Raw genomic sequence first — 15463 nt, 5'->3', positions numbered from 1 at the left:
AACCCTGACATAAATTCAGCATCCATATATGATTTACATATGGGTCTCTTGAGGGGCTTCTTGTACAAAACCTCGCTCAAGCTCAGTAAAAAAAAAAAAGCCTGAAACAATTATGCTTTTTGTATTCTACTCATTGTGACCTTTCAAATGACATATGACACAGGACTATCTGAGCTGTATGATGTATTTGACAAATTGCAGTATGTAGTACAAAAAAGTAAAAAAAAACATTTTTTTTTCTATTTATCAGCAAATAACTCAGCACTACTTAGGAGTTTATCAAATTGGCTACATTCATTGTAAATTTCAGACTCTAAGCTTTTAAATGACACCTATTTTAAGTTGATCAAGGGAATATTTTAGAAAAATATGATTATTATTTTTTTCGCAGCGGTACACTCCCTTTTAGAGGGATTACTCAGCACTCGTTAGGAGTTGATCAAAGTGATTAGATGCATCAAAATGATACCTATTTTCCTGTTTTTCCATTCAGTGGTTGCTTAGTAATTTGATTATGGGTTTTTTTCGCGGGGGCTGGGCGGTGTTGGGACACTTCGGGTTTAAGGGGTTATTTTAATGCATTTTTCTAATGAAACTTAAATCAGTAAGTTGCAGTATTATTGACCGTATTACTGAAGCACCTTAAAATATATGAATGACTATATTTTAAAATAAAATTGTATGTATTACAATGTATTGGTTAAGAAATTCTAAAGATACTGTATATCAAACCATACATATTAATCTTTTAGAACCTGAATCTAAAATAGTTTTTTATTTATTTTTTTATATTTTGGGGGGTTTTCGACTGTAAAATTACAACACAATATGCTGTCTTCAAGTGCAAGATGTCTTTTTTCAATTTTTCTTTCTTACTGTGTGTGGTAAGTTTGTACATAGAATTTAAATAGGCAATTAAAAAAAAACTGGAGATTTTATATCTAACACTTCAAACTTGAAAAATGAACTGTGATACATTTATACAAGTCTTTTTGTCAAGTCAAATCAAGTCACCTTTATTTATATAGCACTTATCAAAGCAGCTTCACAGTGATAACATGAAAATAATACAACAAAGTTTGTTTCTAGAAGAAAATTGCATCAACGTCCACCTTAAGTAAGGCAGATCAATAATATTGTTGAATATTGTTTTGTGACACTAGGTTGCACAGTTTTCACTCAGGAGCCTTTTTTTTTACTTTTATGTTCTCCAGGCATTTTCTCAACCTTCAATCTAGTCAAATCAAATGTGGTTCTCTCTGAAGTAGTTCTTTGTGTTTCTGCTCGTCTCATTTTCTGTTCTCTTCTTTCCTTCAGTGATTTGGCTTGTTAACAGATAGATGACTCCATATTTAACACCGATTTTGTGGCTCAAATAAGGTCCAGTTCTGGTTTGTTTCTTTGCTCTTGGCTGACATGTGGCATTGCTATGGCCTGCTTGTGGCCCAGATCTGGCAAACAGGAGTGGGCCACCCAAGGGCCGTCATTCCACACTGCATGTGGGCCAGATCAGTATTCCACATGTGCCAGATGTGGGCCGGATCTGGGCCATCACAATGTTGCTATGTGCAAATACACTCGTTCTTTGAAGTGACTTTGATTTGAATAGGTGATTTACTCTATTTTGGTTGCTACCGTAGACATCAGTGTTTATACCCGAACTATAAACCTGTTGAAAGTGAAGCTGTTTCATACCTATATATTGCTGCTATATAACTGCTCTCTCTGGGTCAGCGACAGCGCAAACAGATTTGAATGTTCCGGTGTATTATTATTATTTTTTTGTCATTTAAGATCACGTGGGCGTTTGAACCGAGATCGAGATTTTTTAAAGATTAATCATGCAGCTCTACTGTTTTATACTCTCTCTCAGCATTGATATCTGACGTAAAGCGTATGTGTGAGGGCTTTTCAGTGCATTCATTACTATATTCATATTCATGAGGCAAGACGTCGCAATTAAAGTATAAGCTCCCAGCACTTTGCCCACACATTGCACCAGAACCGTTTTCGGAACTAAAACTTAGAAATTTCGCATGGTTCCGGTATTTTTCAAAAAAGCCCTTACACAGATTATATATATACTGTATATATATATAGCCCATTACTTAAAACTTTGCAGTGCAGCACTGAATCTGGTATGTGCAAAATGCTGGAAACATCAAACAGCCCAAATGAAAGATTTGAAAGCATCTCAATGCAAATCAAGCCAGCTATTAGGCTAACTGAAATAAAACCATGCCAATCTCTAGGTATGGTGAAGGGTATGTGAGGATGTGGGGCTATTTTAATTCCAAAGGTCAGGGGAACTTACTTTATCAGGATGCATAGTATCCTGGATGAAATAACAGGCCTTTACAAATAAAAATCTGCCTGCCTCTAAGGGAATTTAACATAGGGGTGTCCTGACTATATTTTAAGAAAGAACATTTATTTATTTACGATACATTATTCATTCATGGTGTCCTGAAAGGTTGGAGTTTTCCTCATTTTTTTTAATTAAGGCATTAAAGGGGTCATATAATGCCATTTTTGTACAAGCTAATATGATTCTTTAGGGTCTAAATTAAAAGTTTGTAATATACTTTAATTAAACATTCTCATTAGTATTGTAAGAAAACACTTATTTTACCTGGTCAAAAACAGCTCTGTTTTCAGCACGCCGTTTCAGTGCATATGACTTTAAATTATAATGAGCTTTGCTCAACCCCGCCTCTCTGTTCTGTGCATACACCGTTTGTAACTCGATAACACAATAACCATAACGCGTTGTTCAGTATAAACGTGGGATTATGAATTATATTGAGAACGTCATACATAGAAAACATGCCGTAATGTACCCTGAGTGTAAACCTTAGACTCATTCATTGTGAAGCGTGCAGCTAGCGATTTGCAAAGATTAATATATTAATATAAAGTTTAATAAAACGTTACACTCACTTCCGTTCTTCTGGAGATTCAGCAGGAACACGAATATCTGGTACCGATCTATTTTTCATGAGCAGCTTCTTAGCAAATCCAGCTTTATACTGATCCTCGTTTATAAGCAGTCTGGTGAGAAATGATTCGCGCAAACATGAGAACATTGACGTTGCTCGTGGGGAATATTCCCTTCGAAAACAAACACAGCCACTGCGTCTTCAGCGGTTCGGATTTAGGAACATTAAAATGACTGCTGTGTTCGTTATTACACCCAAGAACAGAACACCACAATCGCTTAGACGCTATTCTGCTCATAGACAGTGCTCCAGCATATCAACAATGACCGCGCCGGTCCGCCCCGCGCAGACTATGATTGACAGCTCCCTCATGAGCGAGGGCGGGTCTGTGTTGAAACGATGCTGTCAATCAACAATCGTGGGAGGGGCGTGCGAGCTTGTGACGTCACAGGCTCGAACGGCTTGATTTGAGGCAGGGGAAAACATATAAGGAGATTAAAACAAAACCACTGGATGGATTTTTATCATTATATGATGGTTGTGTACAGACACTGCCATCCCACTTTTCAGTACAATCAACTTGTAAAAGTGCATGTACCATTATATAACCCCTTTAAGAAAAAATTACAAAAGATGATTTTTTTATTCCTCTTTTTAGTCAACTTTAGCATGGGTGTGTTCACTTATGCTAAGCACTGTATGATATCTGTGGACAGACAAAAAAAAAAAAAGTTCTAACTGGCCAATTTTGGTCTGAAACATAAGTTACTGGATATGAATTACTCGTTTGTAAAAGTGTTCTATAAAAGGAGTATCATTAGGAGTATAGATATTGCAATTAATTAAACTCAGTGTGGGTGGATTTTAATTTATATACAATTTATGTACAATTTTTTCCATTATTATGTGACCATAAGCCTGTATATTAATCTGGCTTGATAAACAATGATGTTGCCATACATACATGTGCATGCTGTATATAATGGCTCAATAATGGTAGGGATTTGTCTCGTGCAGAGGTCCAGAGAGGAGCTGCAGCATCCGATGGACTGGATCCACTATCAGAATTCCTTCTATGTGTTTTGGCTACTGGAACAACTTGCACAGAACACTAATTGTAATGTAAATCAGGAGCTTGTGATCGACCTGGAAACTAAAGCGTTCACTCTCGCAGATGAGTTTCCCCTGTTCTCTCTGTATATGTGGCGGATCTGTGGCCTCTTCAGGGTGGGACACCAGTGAGCCAACATGGGCTGCTGTCATTCCAAATCTTTGCTCCTTTTTAAGAGCTCACTTGACTGTCTTGTCTTAAAACAATATGAATTAACTGTTTATTAATAAATAATAAAAGTTTTGTTGTGCTTTTTGGAAGTCTTGTGTTGATAAATGCTTGATGATAAATTATCTATAGTAGGGGTGTCAAACTCCTGAAGAGTTTAGCTCCAACTCTAATTAAACACACAATTTCCAGACAGGTGTTTTGGAGCTACTCTCTGTAGGAAAGTGGCCCTCAAAGAGCGGAGTTTGACACCTGGGGCCGTATTCACAAAGAATTTTATCTTACCAGTAGGAGTACTCCTAAATCGCACTAAAATATTTTAGCTAGGAGTTTTCTCTTAAAAGTTATTCACAACGCCTTTCAGACATACTCTTAGTAAGGAAAAATGACAACTCCTAAACTAAGAATGAGTCTTCGTTGCTATGGATGACGTCAATTTTCATGCACGAGCTTCCTCGCAATGATCATGGTGATTGGTGGTTAGATGACAGGGCCATCATGCGGAACATAAAACAGACGCAACAAATCATGGAATTACGACATCTAAATATGTCTGTGTCCTACACAAAATATTAATAGTAATGTCATCGAAATGCATATATAATGACATGTTTGTGCAGGCCCCAGTGAAGTGTAATTCTAAAAAGGCAGAGAGAGAGAGAGAGAGAAAAGTCGTGAATTCAATTAAATTAAATCAAGGTAGCCTAATACCCCAATGAAAACCGCCACTTGCCTAATAATGAAAAACGACACTTGCATTAACACTTGCTTGGTTAATTGACATCCTATTAGCCTAAATAGACTACTTAAAGCAAGGAAATGTTGCTCTTATTGAAGTAATGTAATATTTGAATGACGGTGGATTATGAACTCGCCAAAACGGAAAAGAAAGCCCAACTGGACGCAGGATCAGTTACTGCTGCTGGCCCAGTTGGTGCTTAAAAAAAAAAAAACCATAATAAAAGGCAAATTCGGCACTGGGATTGTCACATGTCTGTCCTGTCTTGTGATGCACATCGGTGTTTTGTTATTTTGAGCCATGTGCTCTTGTCATTGTTTGATCCCTCCCCCTTGTTATCAGATTATTGGTTTATTTGCTCTACCTGTCTGTCTCGTTACCCTCCTTGTTTGCCTCCCTATTTAGTCTTCCTGTGTTTGCTGTCCTGTGCTCGTTCGTTGTATTTGTTACGCGTGTTGTATTCTGTGCCTGTTCCTGCCCTGCCTTGTCTGTTTTTTGGATTTAGATTTGGTTTGTTTATTTTATGTTTTTTCTTATTGAAATACTTCTTCTCTGCACCTGAATCCACGGAATTATTCCCGGTCCCACCGTGACAGAACGAACGAGCCACATGTGGATTCAGCGGAGCGAACTTTGTCCGGCTGAGAGAGAGAATGGGATTTCTCTTTTTAAATATTTCTCTCTGTGTGCCCAGAGGAATGAGGAGAGGAGGGCAGCAGAGTCTTCCTCACTGGTCTCTTCGGGAATGGGAGTCTCTTCGGGAATGGGATCATCGTCGTTGAGTCCGTCCAGCGTTGGGATTCCGTATATGGTTTTGACCAACCTCGAGTCTGCACAGATCCGTCAGAAGGGACGGAGAAGGAGAAGGGGGAAGACACGTCTCGTCTGCCCAGTCAGAGACTGTTCACATTCCGGCTGCCCAGTCAGAGATTGTTCACGTCATGTCTGCCCAGCCAGAGACTGTTCACGTTCCGTCTGCCCAGTCAGAGACTGTTCACGTTCCGTCTGCCCAGTCAGAGATTGTTCACGTCGCGTCTGCCCAGTCAGAGACTGTTCACGTCACGTCTGCCCAGCGAGAGACTGTTCACGTCACGTCTGCCCAGTCAGAGACTGCTCACGTCCCGTCTGTCCAGTCTGGGACAGAGCAAGAGATGCCCATTCGCGTGGCCGCCAAGGCTATGCTGGACTATCTGGAGCGTCTGGCTCGGATCCTGGACATGCCGGTGGATGCTCCGGGGCCGAAGGCAGAGCCAGTTTCTGCTGTTCCTGAGCCGGAGCCAGTCTGAGCCGGAGCCAGTGTCTGCTGTTCCTGAGCCGGAGCCAGTCTGAGCCGGAGCCAGTGTCTGCTGTTCCTGAGCCGGAGCCAGTGTCTGCTGTTCCTGAGCCGGAGCCAGTGTCTGCTGTTCCTGAGCCGGAGCCAGTGTCTGCTGTTCCTGAGCCGGAGCCAGTGTCTGCTGTTCCTGAGCCGGAGCCAGTGTCTGCTGTTCCTGAGCCGGAGCCAGTGCCTGTGCCTGTTCCAGAGCCGGAGGCAGAGCCAGTGCCTGTGCCTGTTCCAGAGCCGGAGGCAGAGCCAGTGCCTGTTCCAGAGCCGGAGGCAGAGCCAGTGCCTGTTCCAGAGCCGGAGGCAGAGCCAGTGCCTGTTCCAGAGCCGGAGGCAGAGCCAGTGCCTGTTCCAGAGCCAGTGCCTGTTCCAGAGCCGGAGGCAGAGCCAGTGCCTGTTCCAGAGCCGGAGGCAGAGCCAGTGCCTGTTCCAGTGCCAGAGCCAGTGTCTGTTCCTGTGTTTGTGTCTGTTCTTGTGGATGTTACAGTTCTTATGAGTGTTCCTGAGCCGGTGTCTGTTACCGAGCCAGTGTCTGTTCCCGAGCCGGTGTCTGGTCCTGAGAGGGCATCACCGCCTTGGCCGCCCGAGGGGTCTGCTCCGCCCTGGCCGCCCGAGGGGTCTGCTCCGCCCGAGGGGTCTTCACCGCCCTGGCCGCCCGAGGGGTCTTCACCGGCCTGGCCGCCCGAGGGGCGAGGGGTCTTCACCGCCCTGGCCGCCCGAGGGGTCTTCACCGCCCTGGCCGCCCGATGGACTCTGTGTTTCGCCTTGGCCGCCCGATGGACTCTGTGTTTTGCCCTGGTCTGTTCCTCCCGTCCCCCCCCTGGCCTGTCCCTCCTGTCCCGCCCTGGTCTGATGGAGCGTCTGGTAGCCGCTCCGTAGGGAGGGAGTTGTCACATGTCTGTCTTGTGATGCACATGGGTGTTTTGTTATTTTGAGCCATGTGCTCTTGTCATTGTTTGATCCCTCCCCCTTGTTATCTGATTATTGGTTTATTTGCTCCACCTGTCTGTCTCATTACCCTCCTTGTTTGCCTCCCTATTTAGTCTTCCTGTGTTTGCTGTCCTGTGCTCGTTCGTTGTATTTGTTACACGTGTTGTATTCTGTGCCTGTTCCTGCCCTGCCTTGTCTGTTTTTGGATTTAGATTTGGTTTGTTTATTTTATGTTTTGTCTTAATAAAATACTACTTCTCTGCACCTGAATCCACGGAATTATTCCCGGTCCCACCGTGACAGGGATATCAAGCAAAACTAAGCGTGAGAATTGGAGAGGATTTGTTTGCAGATCAACCCAGGTGAAAAAAAAGTTCACTAAAATACATTTTATTTAAGTACACTTAGTACACTTCCATAATGTACTTAAAGTGCTCTATTTTCGTGCACTAATTTTGTACTTAATATACTAAAAGCTTAACTTTAGTACTTCTTAAGATAAACTTAAGATCAACTAAGTGTACTCAACTGTGCTATTTTGACACACACTGAAGATTAACTAAAATATGCTTTTAACATACTATTTCAGCTTTAATTTTGTTATTTTGTTATCCCCTTTAGTACAATTGAACCCATCTTTAATGCATTTTTAAATACACTTATAAATTATTTAAAATATAAGAATATATAATATATACAAATCAATAATTTATTTCAAATATATTTTAACTGTTATCAGTACCTTTATAAAACAATTAAATAATGGTTTATTTAAAAAGTAGTCAAGTACACTATTACTGTGTTATCAGTAGCATTTTCTGCCTCATTTATGCTAAAATTATACTTGATAAAATTATATTTGATAAAAGTAAATGTAATTCATGTAAATGTAAACACCCATAGTTTAAAAGGATACCACACAATACAGCACAGGTAGGCTAGCATAAATGAGGCAGAAAATACACTGAGGTATAAGTACACTATTACTGTGTTATCAGTAGCATTTTCTGCCTCATTTATGCTAAAATTATACTTGATAAAATTATATTTGATAAAAGTAAATGTAATTCATGTAAATGTAAACACCCATAGTAGTCAAGTACACCATTACTGTGTTATCAGTAGCATTTTCTGCCTCATTTATGCTAAAATTATACTTGATAAAATTATATTTGATAAAAGTAAATGTAATTCATGTAAATGTAAACACCCATAGTTTAAAAGGATACCACACAATACAGCACAGGTAGGTCAAGTACACTATTACTGTGTTATCAGTAGCATTTTCTGCCTCATTTATGCTAAAATTATACTTGATAAAAGTAAAAGTAAACGTAATTCATGTAAATGTAAACACCCATAGTTTAAAAGGATACCACACAATACAGCACAGGTAGGCTATGTAATGTACAAACAAACAGCATCGCTTTCTTGAAAAACACTTTAATTTTTTTGAGACGTTATTCACGAAGAAGTCCAAACAGACCTTATAGTAGAGGCGGGGAAAAAGAACACAAGTGGCAAGCTTAAACTAAAATTATTAAACTACAGCATACAGTAGGCCTACGTATCTTAAATATGAACAAAACACGATTTTCTTTTCTTTTTTAAATTTTACAATCCTTTCCCAAACAAACCTTAGGGGGAAAAAAACAACCAACAACAACAACAAAAAATAACTTAAGTGTTTTTTTCCACGACACAAACCTTTCGTTATGGCATTTTCTAACAAGGGTAAAGGCAAATATTGGCTAAGAGACCCTTTTCACAGTCCGTGTGTCATCATATCTGATTTGTAATGTAAAGGATGGCTACATTACTAAAGAATTCCGTTAATCTTCGAAAGAAAAACTGAGATATTGTAATGAAACCCGAGAGATTTATATCCCTCCGATAAACGATTCACCAAAACTGTTCACGTTTGAAAAAGTTAATCGCAAAAAAACATCACCTAACGTTACTACATATGAATCGCGTGGTTTCCTCCAAGTCCTCTAAACACGATCGCTATTATACTTTAACAGTTTAAATGTAGACTTCTAAATCTAATCACATTCAAGGAACATACACACACAGCAACTGAAGCTCGAGTGAAATGAGAATCAGAATCACACATTCTACTTTTGGAAGTAGGCCTACAGTATGACCATGACAACATACGAATTTTCATCGGAAAATGTCATCTGAACAAGTAAGTAACATCCACATCAACTAAGGGGGGAAAGCCTTGCAGTAAATCGTGCTGATTAAATATAACGATCGCGTCAAACCTTTCAAATTATACTTTGTTCTCAAATTATCAACATCAGCATTGTGACTACATTTAATGTGTATTATGATTACCCTTTAGTTCAGTTTCTATTTCTGTGCAGTCTAATTTCTAATTGTCATACCAATAAATTAATGTTTCTTTACTGGTTTTCTTTGAGAAAAAAAGAAAAGAAAAAACAACACGTATCTGTAATCCGATGCATATTTAAAACTATATATAATTTCGGAGGAGGCCGGTTTGGTTTGCTTGGAGTAGAGGTGAATTGCTCCCTCTCATAGCTAGCACAAAATATTTACCATAATAGCTAAACGAATAAAGACAGGAAACTCCGTAACTGTGTGAATTAAGCGAACAAGTGTGCTACTGTTACACGATTGAACTATTGAAATGTCTTACCTGTCCTAAAAGAAAAAAAGCCGTCTCTGCGTCCGTTTTGAACCGATGTTTATCCTTGTTTTCGCGTGGGCCAGTTGCAGTCTCTTTTTTCTCTAACGTTACCCACTCCGAAGTCCGAATTATTTGGGGTTTTACAAGTGGTGAATGTCCAGTTGTCACTGGTGATTGTCGTTTGAACCTTTCTGGATCCGCCATAAGTTTAATTATTTAATGCTGTGAGAAAAGGCTAAAAATGTCCACCTCCAACATCCTCACGCAGTATAGCCGACTAGCCGGGACGCCTTCTTTATGTGTACAGATGTGACATAATGACGCAAAGACATGCTCGAATTTCCCACGGAAATCCACCAGTACCACTGGAATTAAAATCATTATTACAAGCTAACCGTTTTGAATCGGGCAAAAGCAAGCAGATATTTTTGAACACTGGCTGGTTATGTTTTTTTAAATTATTATTATTTTGGATAATTTTTAACCCAAAAAAGTTACGGACAGCAGCTTTAAGTAGGCTTATTGCAATGCTTAATAATAGTTGACAAATGTTTATAATACATTATAAGTTGGTACATTATAAATGTAATTTTCCCCCCAAAATATTAAAATTATAAATATATAAATATTAAAATATACTGCAGTAGGCCTAAGTGTTTAAAAAGTACTTTAAACATACTGCTTAACCATTTTGCTATGTTCTTACACAAAGAGCAACATAAGTATGTTTTCTTTAAATACAATAAAACTTCACAAAAATTGTATGATTATGTTTAGCATATTTCTTAAAAGTATAATTAAGCATATATTTATTAGTGCATTTGTTAGAGATATATTAAAATTATGCTTGTGTTTAGCATATTTCTTAAAAGTATAATTAAGCATATATTTATTACCAATGTACTTATAGTGCATTTGTTAGAAATATATTAAAATTATGCTTGTGTTTAGCATATTTCTTAAAAGTATAATTAAGCATATATTTATTACCAATGTACTTATAGTGCATTTGTTAGAAACATATTAAAATTATGCTTGTGTTTAGCATATTTCTTAAAAGTATAATTAAACATATATTTAATACCAATGTACTTATATTGCATTTGCTAGAAATATATTAAAATTATGCTTGTGTTTAGCATATTTCTTAAAAGTATAATTAAGCATATATTTAATACCAATGTACTTAAAGTGCATTTGTTTGAATATATATTAAAATTATGCTTGTGTTTAGCATATTTCTTAAAAGTGTAATTAAGCATATATTTATTACCAATGCACTTCTAGTATACTTGTTAGAAATATATTAAAATGCAAAAAAATTGCACTAAAAATACATTTAAAATATCAATGTATTTAATATACTTTCGCAATTACACTTAAGTACTTAAGTAAAAATATACTTTTAATTAGTGTATTTATAGTGCATAATTTTTACAGTTTTCTTTAGCACAAAAAGTAAGAATGTACTACAAATATACTTTCTTGTATTTAAGTGTTTTTTTAGTGCACTCAAGTACACTTTTTTTTCACCTGGGAATGCAGCATTCCCGCTTGTGTCGCGGACCCCGGACGACTGCGAGAGGCGGTGGTATGCGCTACAATCCTTTGTGAATAGGTCTTTGTGAGTTAGTCCTCTCGACTTCTTTTAAGCTGTCCCAGACTTAGGTGCTACTTTTAGGGCTAAAATGCTTCGTGAATTACTCTTAGTGAAAAAAATTAGGAGTCCTCAAGTGACACGCCCATTATTTTTAGGAGTTGCTCCTAAATTCGCCAGTTAGGAGCTACTTTTAGCCTTAAAATTATTTTTGGATGTGTTTGTGCTGTGTTGTTTCACTTGGATTTACCTCAGAAGAATTAGCAGAACGCGATTTGAAGATGAGAAGATTTTTAAGGTAAGATATTAAACTCGTGCCAGACTAAAATGTACTTTATGAAATGAAATTGGAGTAAAAAGCCTAATGTCATACATGTATGTGTATCTATATGTAGACAGAAACATGTTGAAATGTGAACTAGACTGGTAGGCAACCTTTCAATGCTAAATGTATATACATGAACCACACGAGGATATTTTTATGTTCGATAATAAAACAGCATGATAAAAGTAGGCTCGCGTGTGTTTACTCTAACATGGTGAATATTATAATGTTTAGACCCGTGTTTACTGTTAAATACTGTGTTTGTGGATATCTGCTCAAACCGCAGATGTATAATATGGTAACAATAATGTTAAATAGTTTGGAGCGGCTCGATCGCTCCAGTAAATGTTCTCTGCACGCGCTGTGAGTTTGAGTCAGTTTGAAAGCAAAACGCGACAAACATTAGGCTTTATGTTTTTACTCCAAATGTTTCCATTCGTTATGATGTTATGAAATGAGATGTGTATATATGTGTATGTGTGTGTGCATTTTGTACATTTAAAAAAGCCATTTTAACCAGAAATATCTAAAATAAATCGTGCAGCCCTATAGTTTCTCTGGAAATCAGCATGTTCACAGCTGGTTTATTTTTATTTTTTTATTTTTATACAGGGACCAGATGCCCCACTGATGAGTCCTGCTGACTTCAACATTCACATGAGTCTCTGTACATGAACATGGTAAAGTGAAAAATCAAACACCTTGGAAATGACAGGTATGTACTATGTTTCAATGGCACAAAGGTGTGTGACTGTTCAAGTCTCTTTCTTTAGATCTGTCTCTGTTCAATAATGTGCTTTTTTTTGTCATCTGTTGTGTATCTTTGGATTATGTTGTGTTGTAAATAAATCCAAACAATCAACTAGCCATTCTTTTTTAAGTCTCTCCTCATTCTTTGTGCAAGACTTCTCATGATGATAGCACCGTATAGGGCCATTAGGGGAGGGTCTTTGTCTTTCTCAGGTGTGAAACACTATATATAAATGGGTGGTTAATGCCTCCCCGCATAAAGCTTTCTTACACAAAACATGTCTTTCAAATTGTAAATCATTATAATGTTTTATAACAGGTCTATTGGCAATATTAGTGCTCTGTAGAGGGTAACAAGCTAACAAGACACTGCTATCCACAGCAGAGGAGGGGAACAGGAGAGGAAAAGCATTTTATCCTGTGGTGGTATGGTTTTCATCAACTTTGCGGGAAGCCATCCACACTCTGAACCTGGAGCGGTCACCCTATCCTCGGCAGGTTGAACAGAGGATCCAGCCACAGATGGAGCAGCAGAGGGAACACAGGTGGAGCTGTTCACAGGGGTGAGAGGAGCAGAGGACGTCCCAGAGGAGGCAGCAGCTGACACTTCCTAATGTTTTAACGCATTAGGAACTACCTAATGCAAACACATACAGTAGATATGATTACAAGCCACTTATGAGGAATGTTTGTTCAAAATGTAGCATATTTATGTGATCCAACAATATTAGTGTGAAGAAAACGATTAAATGAAAGAGTTTCTCACAACTCTAGAAGCAGCTCCTGGAGCACAGGAAGCAGAGGTGGCTTCAGACACAGAAGAAGGAGGAAGAGACAGGGGGGAGACGGTCTGAATATACAGCCTGGGACTGCGAGCAGGAGATGGTGTCCTAGATGCAGGGCTGGACAATGCAGAAGTGCTAATAGGCTGCAAGATTAAGAGAACACAGTTTACAATATTGAATGAAATAATCTATCATTATCAGGTATTGCAGTAACAATGATTAGATAAACTCAGGATATCTTTGTGGAATGAAATTTCTTTTCTTTTTTTACTATATACCTTGGTTGCATGCGTCCTTGCCACACCTAGGTTTGGCTTTAAAGCTGCACCATGGGCCCCACCATACCGTGGCTTTGTAAACTGACAAAAAGAAATTAGTAACATTATGTGAAGCATTTTAAAATGCTGTAATATATGATAACATACATATCTGCAAAGACATGCATTTACCGATGCCAAAGTTAAAGTAGGCTTTAAAGGTGCCTTTCCAGATGTTGTTCCTGACTGCCCTGGTGTTACAGGTGGTGACGTGGATGGTGTGGATGACACAGGGGCCACAGGGGCCAAACTGGAAGGCTACAGTTTCACAGAAAAGGAAATTAAATTCAAAAATACACAATACACCATCAACACGTTACAGTTTTATGAAACACTTCTTATACCTTTTTTGTATGGAAACCACAGTCACATGTCTGTGTCCCCCCAAACAGAGACATTTGCCCCCTGTGTTGCAGTGGACACTTCTCAATCTGTAACATATGACAGTGAATCATAACTATCTGCTCCCTCTATATATGACATAGCTTTCCTGTGTTTATATACATGCCCAAGTTTACCTTCTGATACAGGTCATGCCATTTCTTCTGGCGTGGTGCCGGTCTGTTTCCTTCCTCAGAAGGCCAGACCCCCTGTGTGGCAAATCTGCGCAGGCGGGTCATCCATTCACCCTCACCCATAGCCCTGTGCTTCTTGTGCTTGGAAGCCATCTTCCAATAAAAGATAGCGTGTGGCAAAATACAAAGTTTATGACTATTCAGTAGAGTAGTTAATCAATTTCATACATTTATTTCACATAGCACATATTTCATCTCAGTGTTTTTGGACAAGGTTATAGTTTGATATTTTGGGAGGAAGGGATATTGTGGTGTGTGGGTATATGCCATAACATAACTCCATAAAAATCAGATTATTACATACCATTTCGATTACATAGGCTTACAATTAGCCCACATTATGATTATTATCGATTATAGCCCACTTAAACAACACAAGGCCCATATTACGTCATGCAACGTCATGTTAATGTTAATAAAGGCGCAGTTTTATGGTTAGCCTATGTATTGAATTACAGCTGAAATGAACAGACAAAATTATTTTACCTCAGGTAAAAACTGTAGGCTAATTAACGTTAACGTTATGCATAATTCAGCCATATAGCAGAGGTAATCTATATGATAGGCTAGCTATTTTTAGCCTACTTAATGTAAGCATAACAACGTAATAACATACATTATGCACGATAGTAATTATATTGATATAAACATGTAAAACTGTAAACATTCATTAAAAATAATGAAACTGCCTGCTACCCTTGACCTCTACATAAATAAGACGTTCTTGTAACGTTAGTACACGTAATACGTTAGCTAACTAGTGTAAGTCACTTAACTAAATATAACAACATTGTCGGTTTCTTACCTCGATGTAGTAAGGTGAAATCCAAAGTAAAACCAGTACTTTGACACCTGTAAAGTTTCAACTTTTTTTTTCAAACCGCTGGAAACCACTTAACCTCTGGCGATGCCCCGTCAGGTAGATGGAAAGTTTTTGGGAATGAAGGATAGTGATTGGTTGTCAACAAAGGCAAGGACACTGAGATTTCGGAAATGGACTTTATTGATTGGCTGTAAGCTGTGAGGTAAAGATACACATACTGATACATGATTGATGCATACGTATAAAAAAAAAGTTGGAAATGGATCATAGTAATTGGAAGCTGGGAAACGGAGATGATGGGATCAGGCTTTTTTGATTTGCTGTGAACAAAGATGGAAAGATGCCTATGGTGATACGTGATTGGATGGCAATTGACAGTCTCTCGTTCTCCCGGCACCGCTAGCCGGGCGGGTGCAGGGCTTTG

The 15463-nt window shown here is 38.6% G+C and overlaps 1 protein-coding gene across 1 annotated transcript in view; it reads left to right on the top strand.

Annotated features, from left to right (window-relative positions):
- The window catches only part of mei4 (meiosis-specific, MEI4 homolog (S. cerevisiae)), a 42552-nt gene extending 38281 nt beyond the window's left edge, over positions 1 to 4271 (top strand). Inside the window, exon 5 of the mRNA XM_056248041.1 lies at positions 3957 to 4271. Coding sequence (XP_056104016.1) covers positions 3957 to 4181 — 225 coding nt within the window. The 3' untranslated portion in view covers positions 4182 to 4271. The remainder of the gene's footprint in view (positions 1 to 3956) is intronic.
- The last annotated feature ends 11192 nt before the right edge of the window (positions 4272 to 15463 follow it).

This window comes from Rhinichthys klamathensis, unplaced genomic scaffold (assembly GCF_029890125.1).
Source record: "Rhinichthys klamathensis goyatoka isolate OS25496 unplaced genomic scaffold, OSU_Roscu_1.1 h1tg000001l_1, whole genome shotgun sequence".
NCBI lineage: Eukaryota > Metazoa > Chordata > Actinopteri > Cypriniformes > Leuciscidae > Rhinichthys > Rhinichthys klamathensis.
This window is presented reverse-complemented; position numbering and strand designations above follow the sequence as displayed.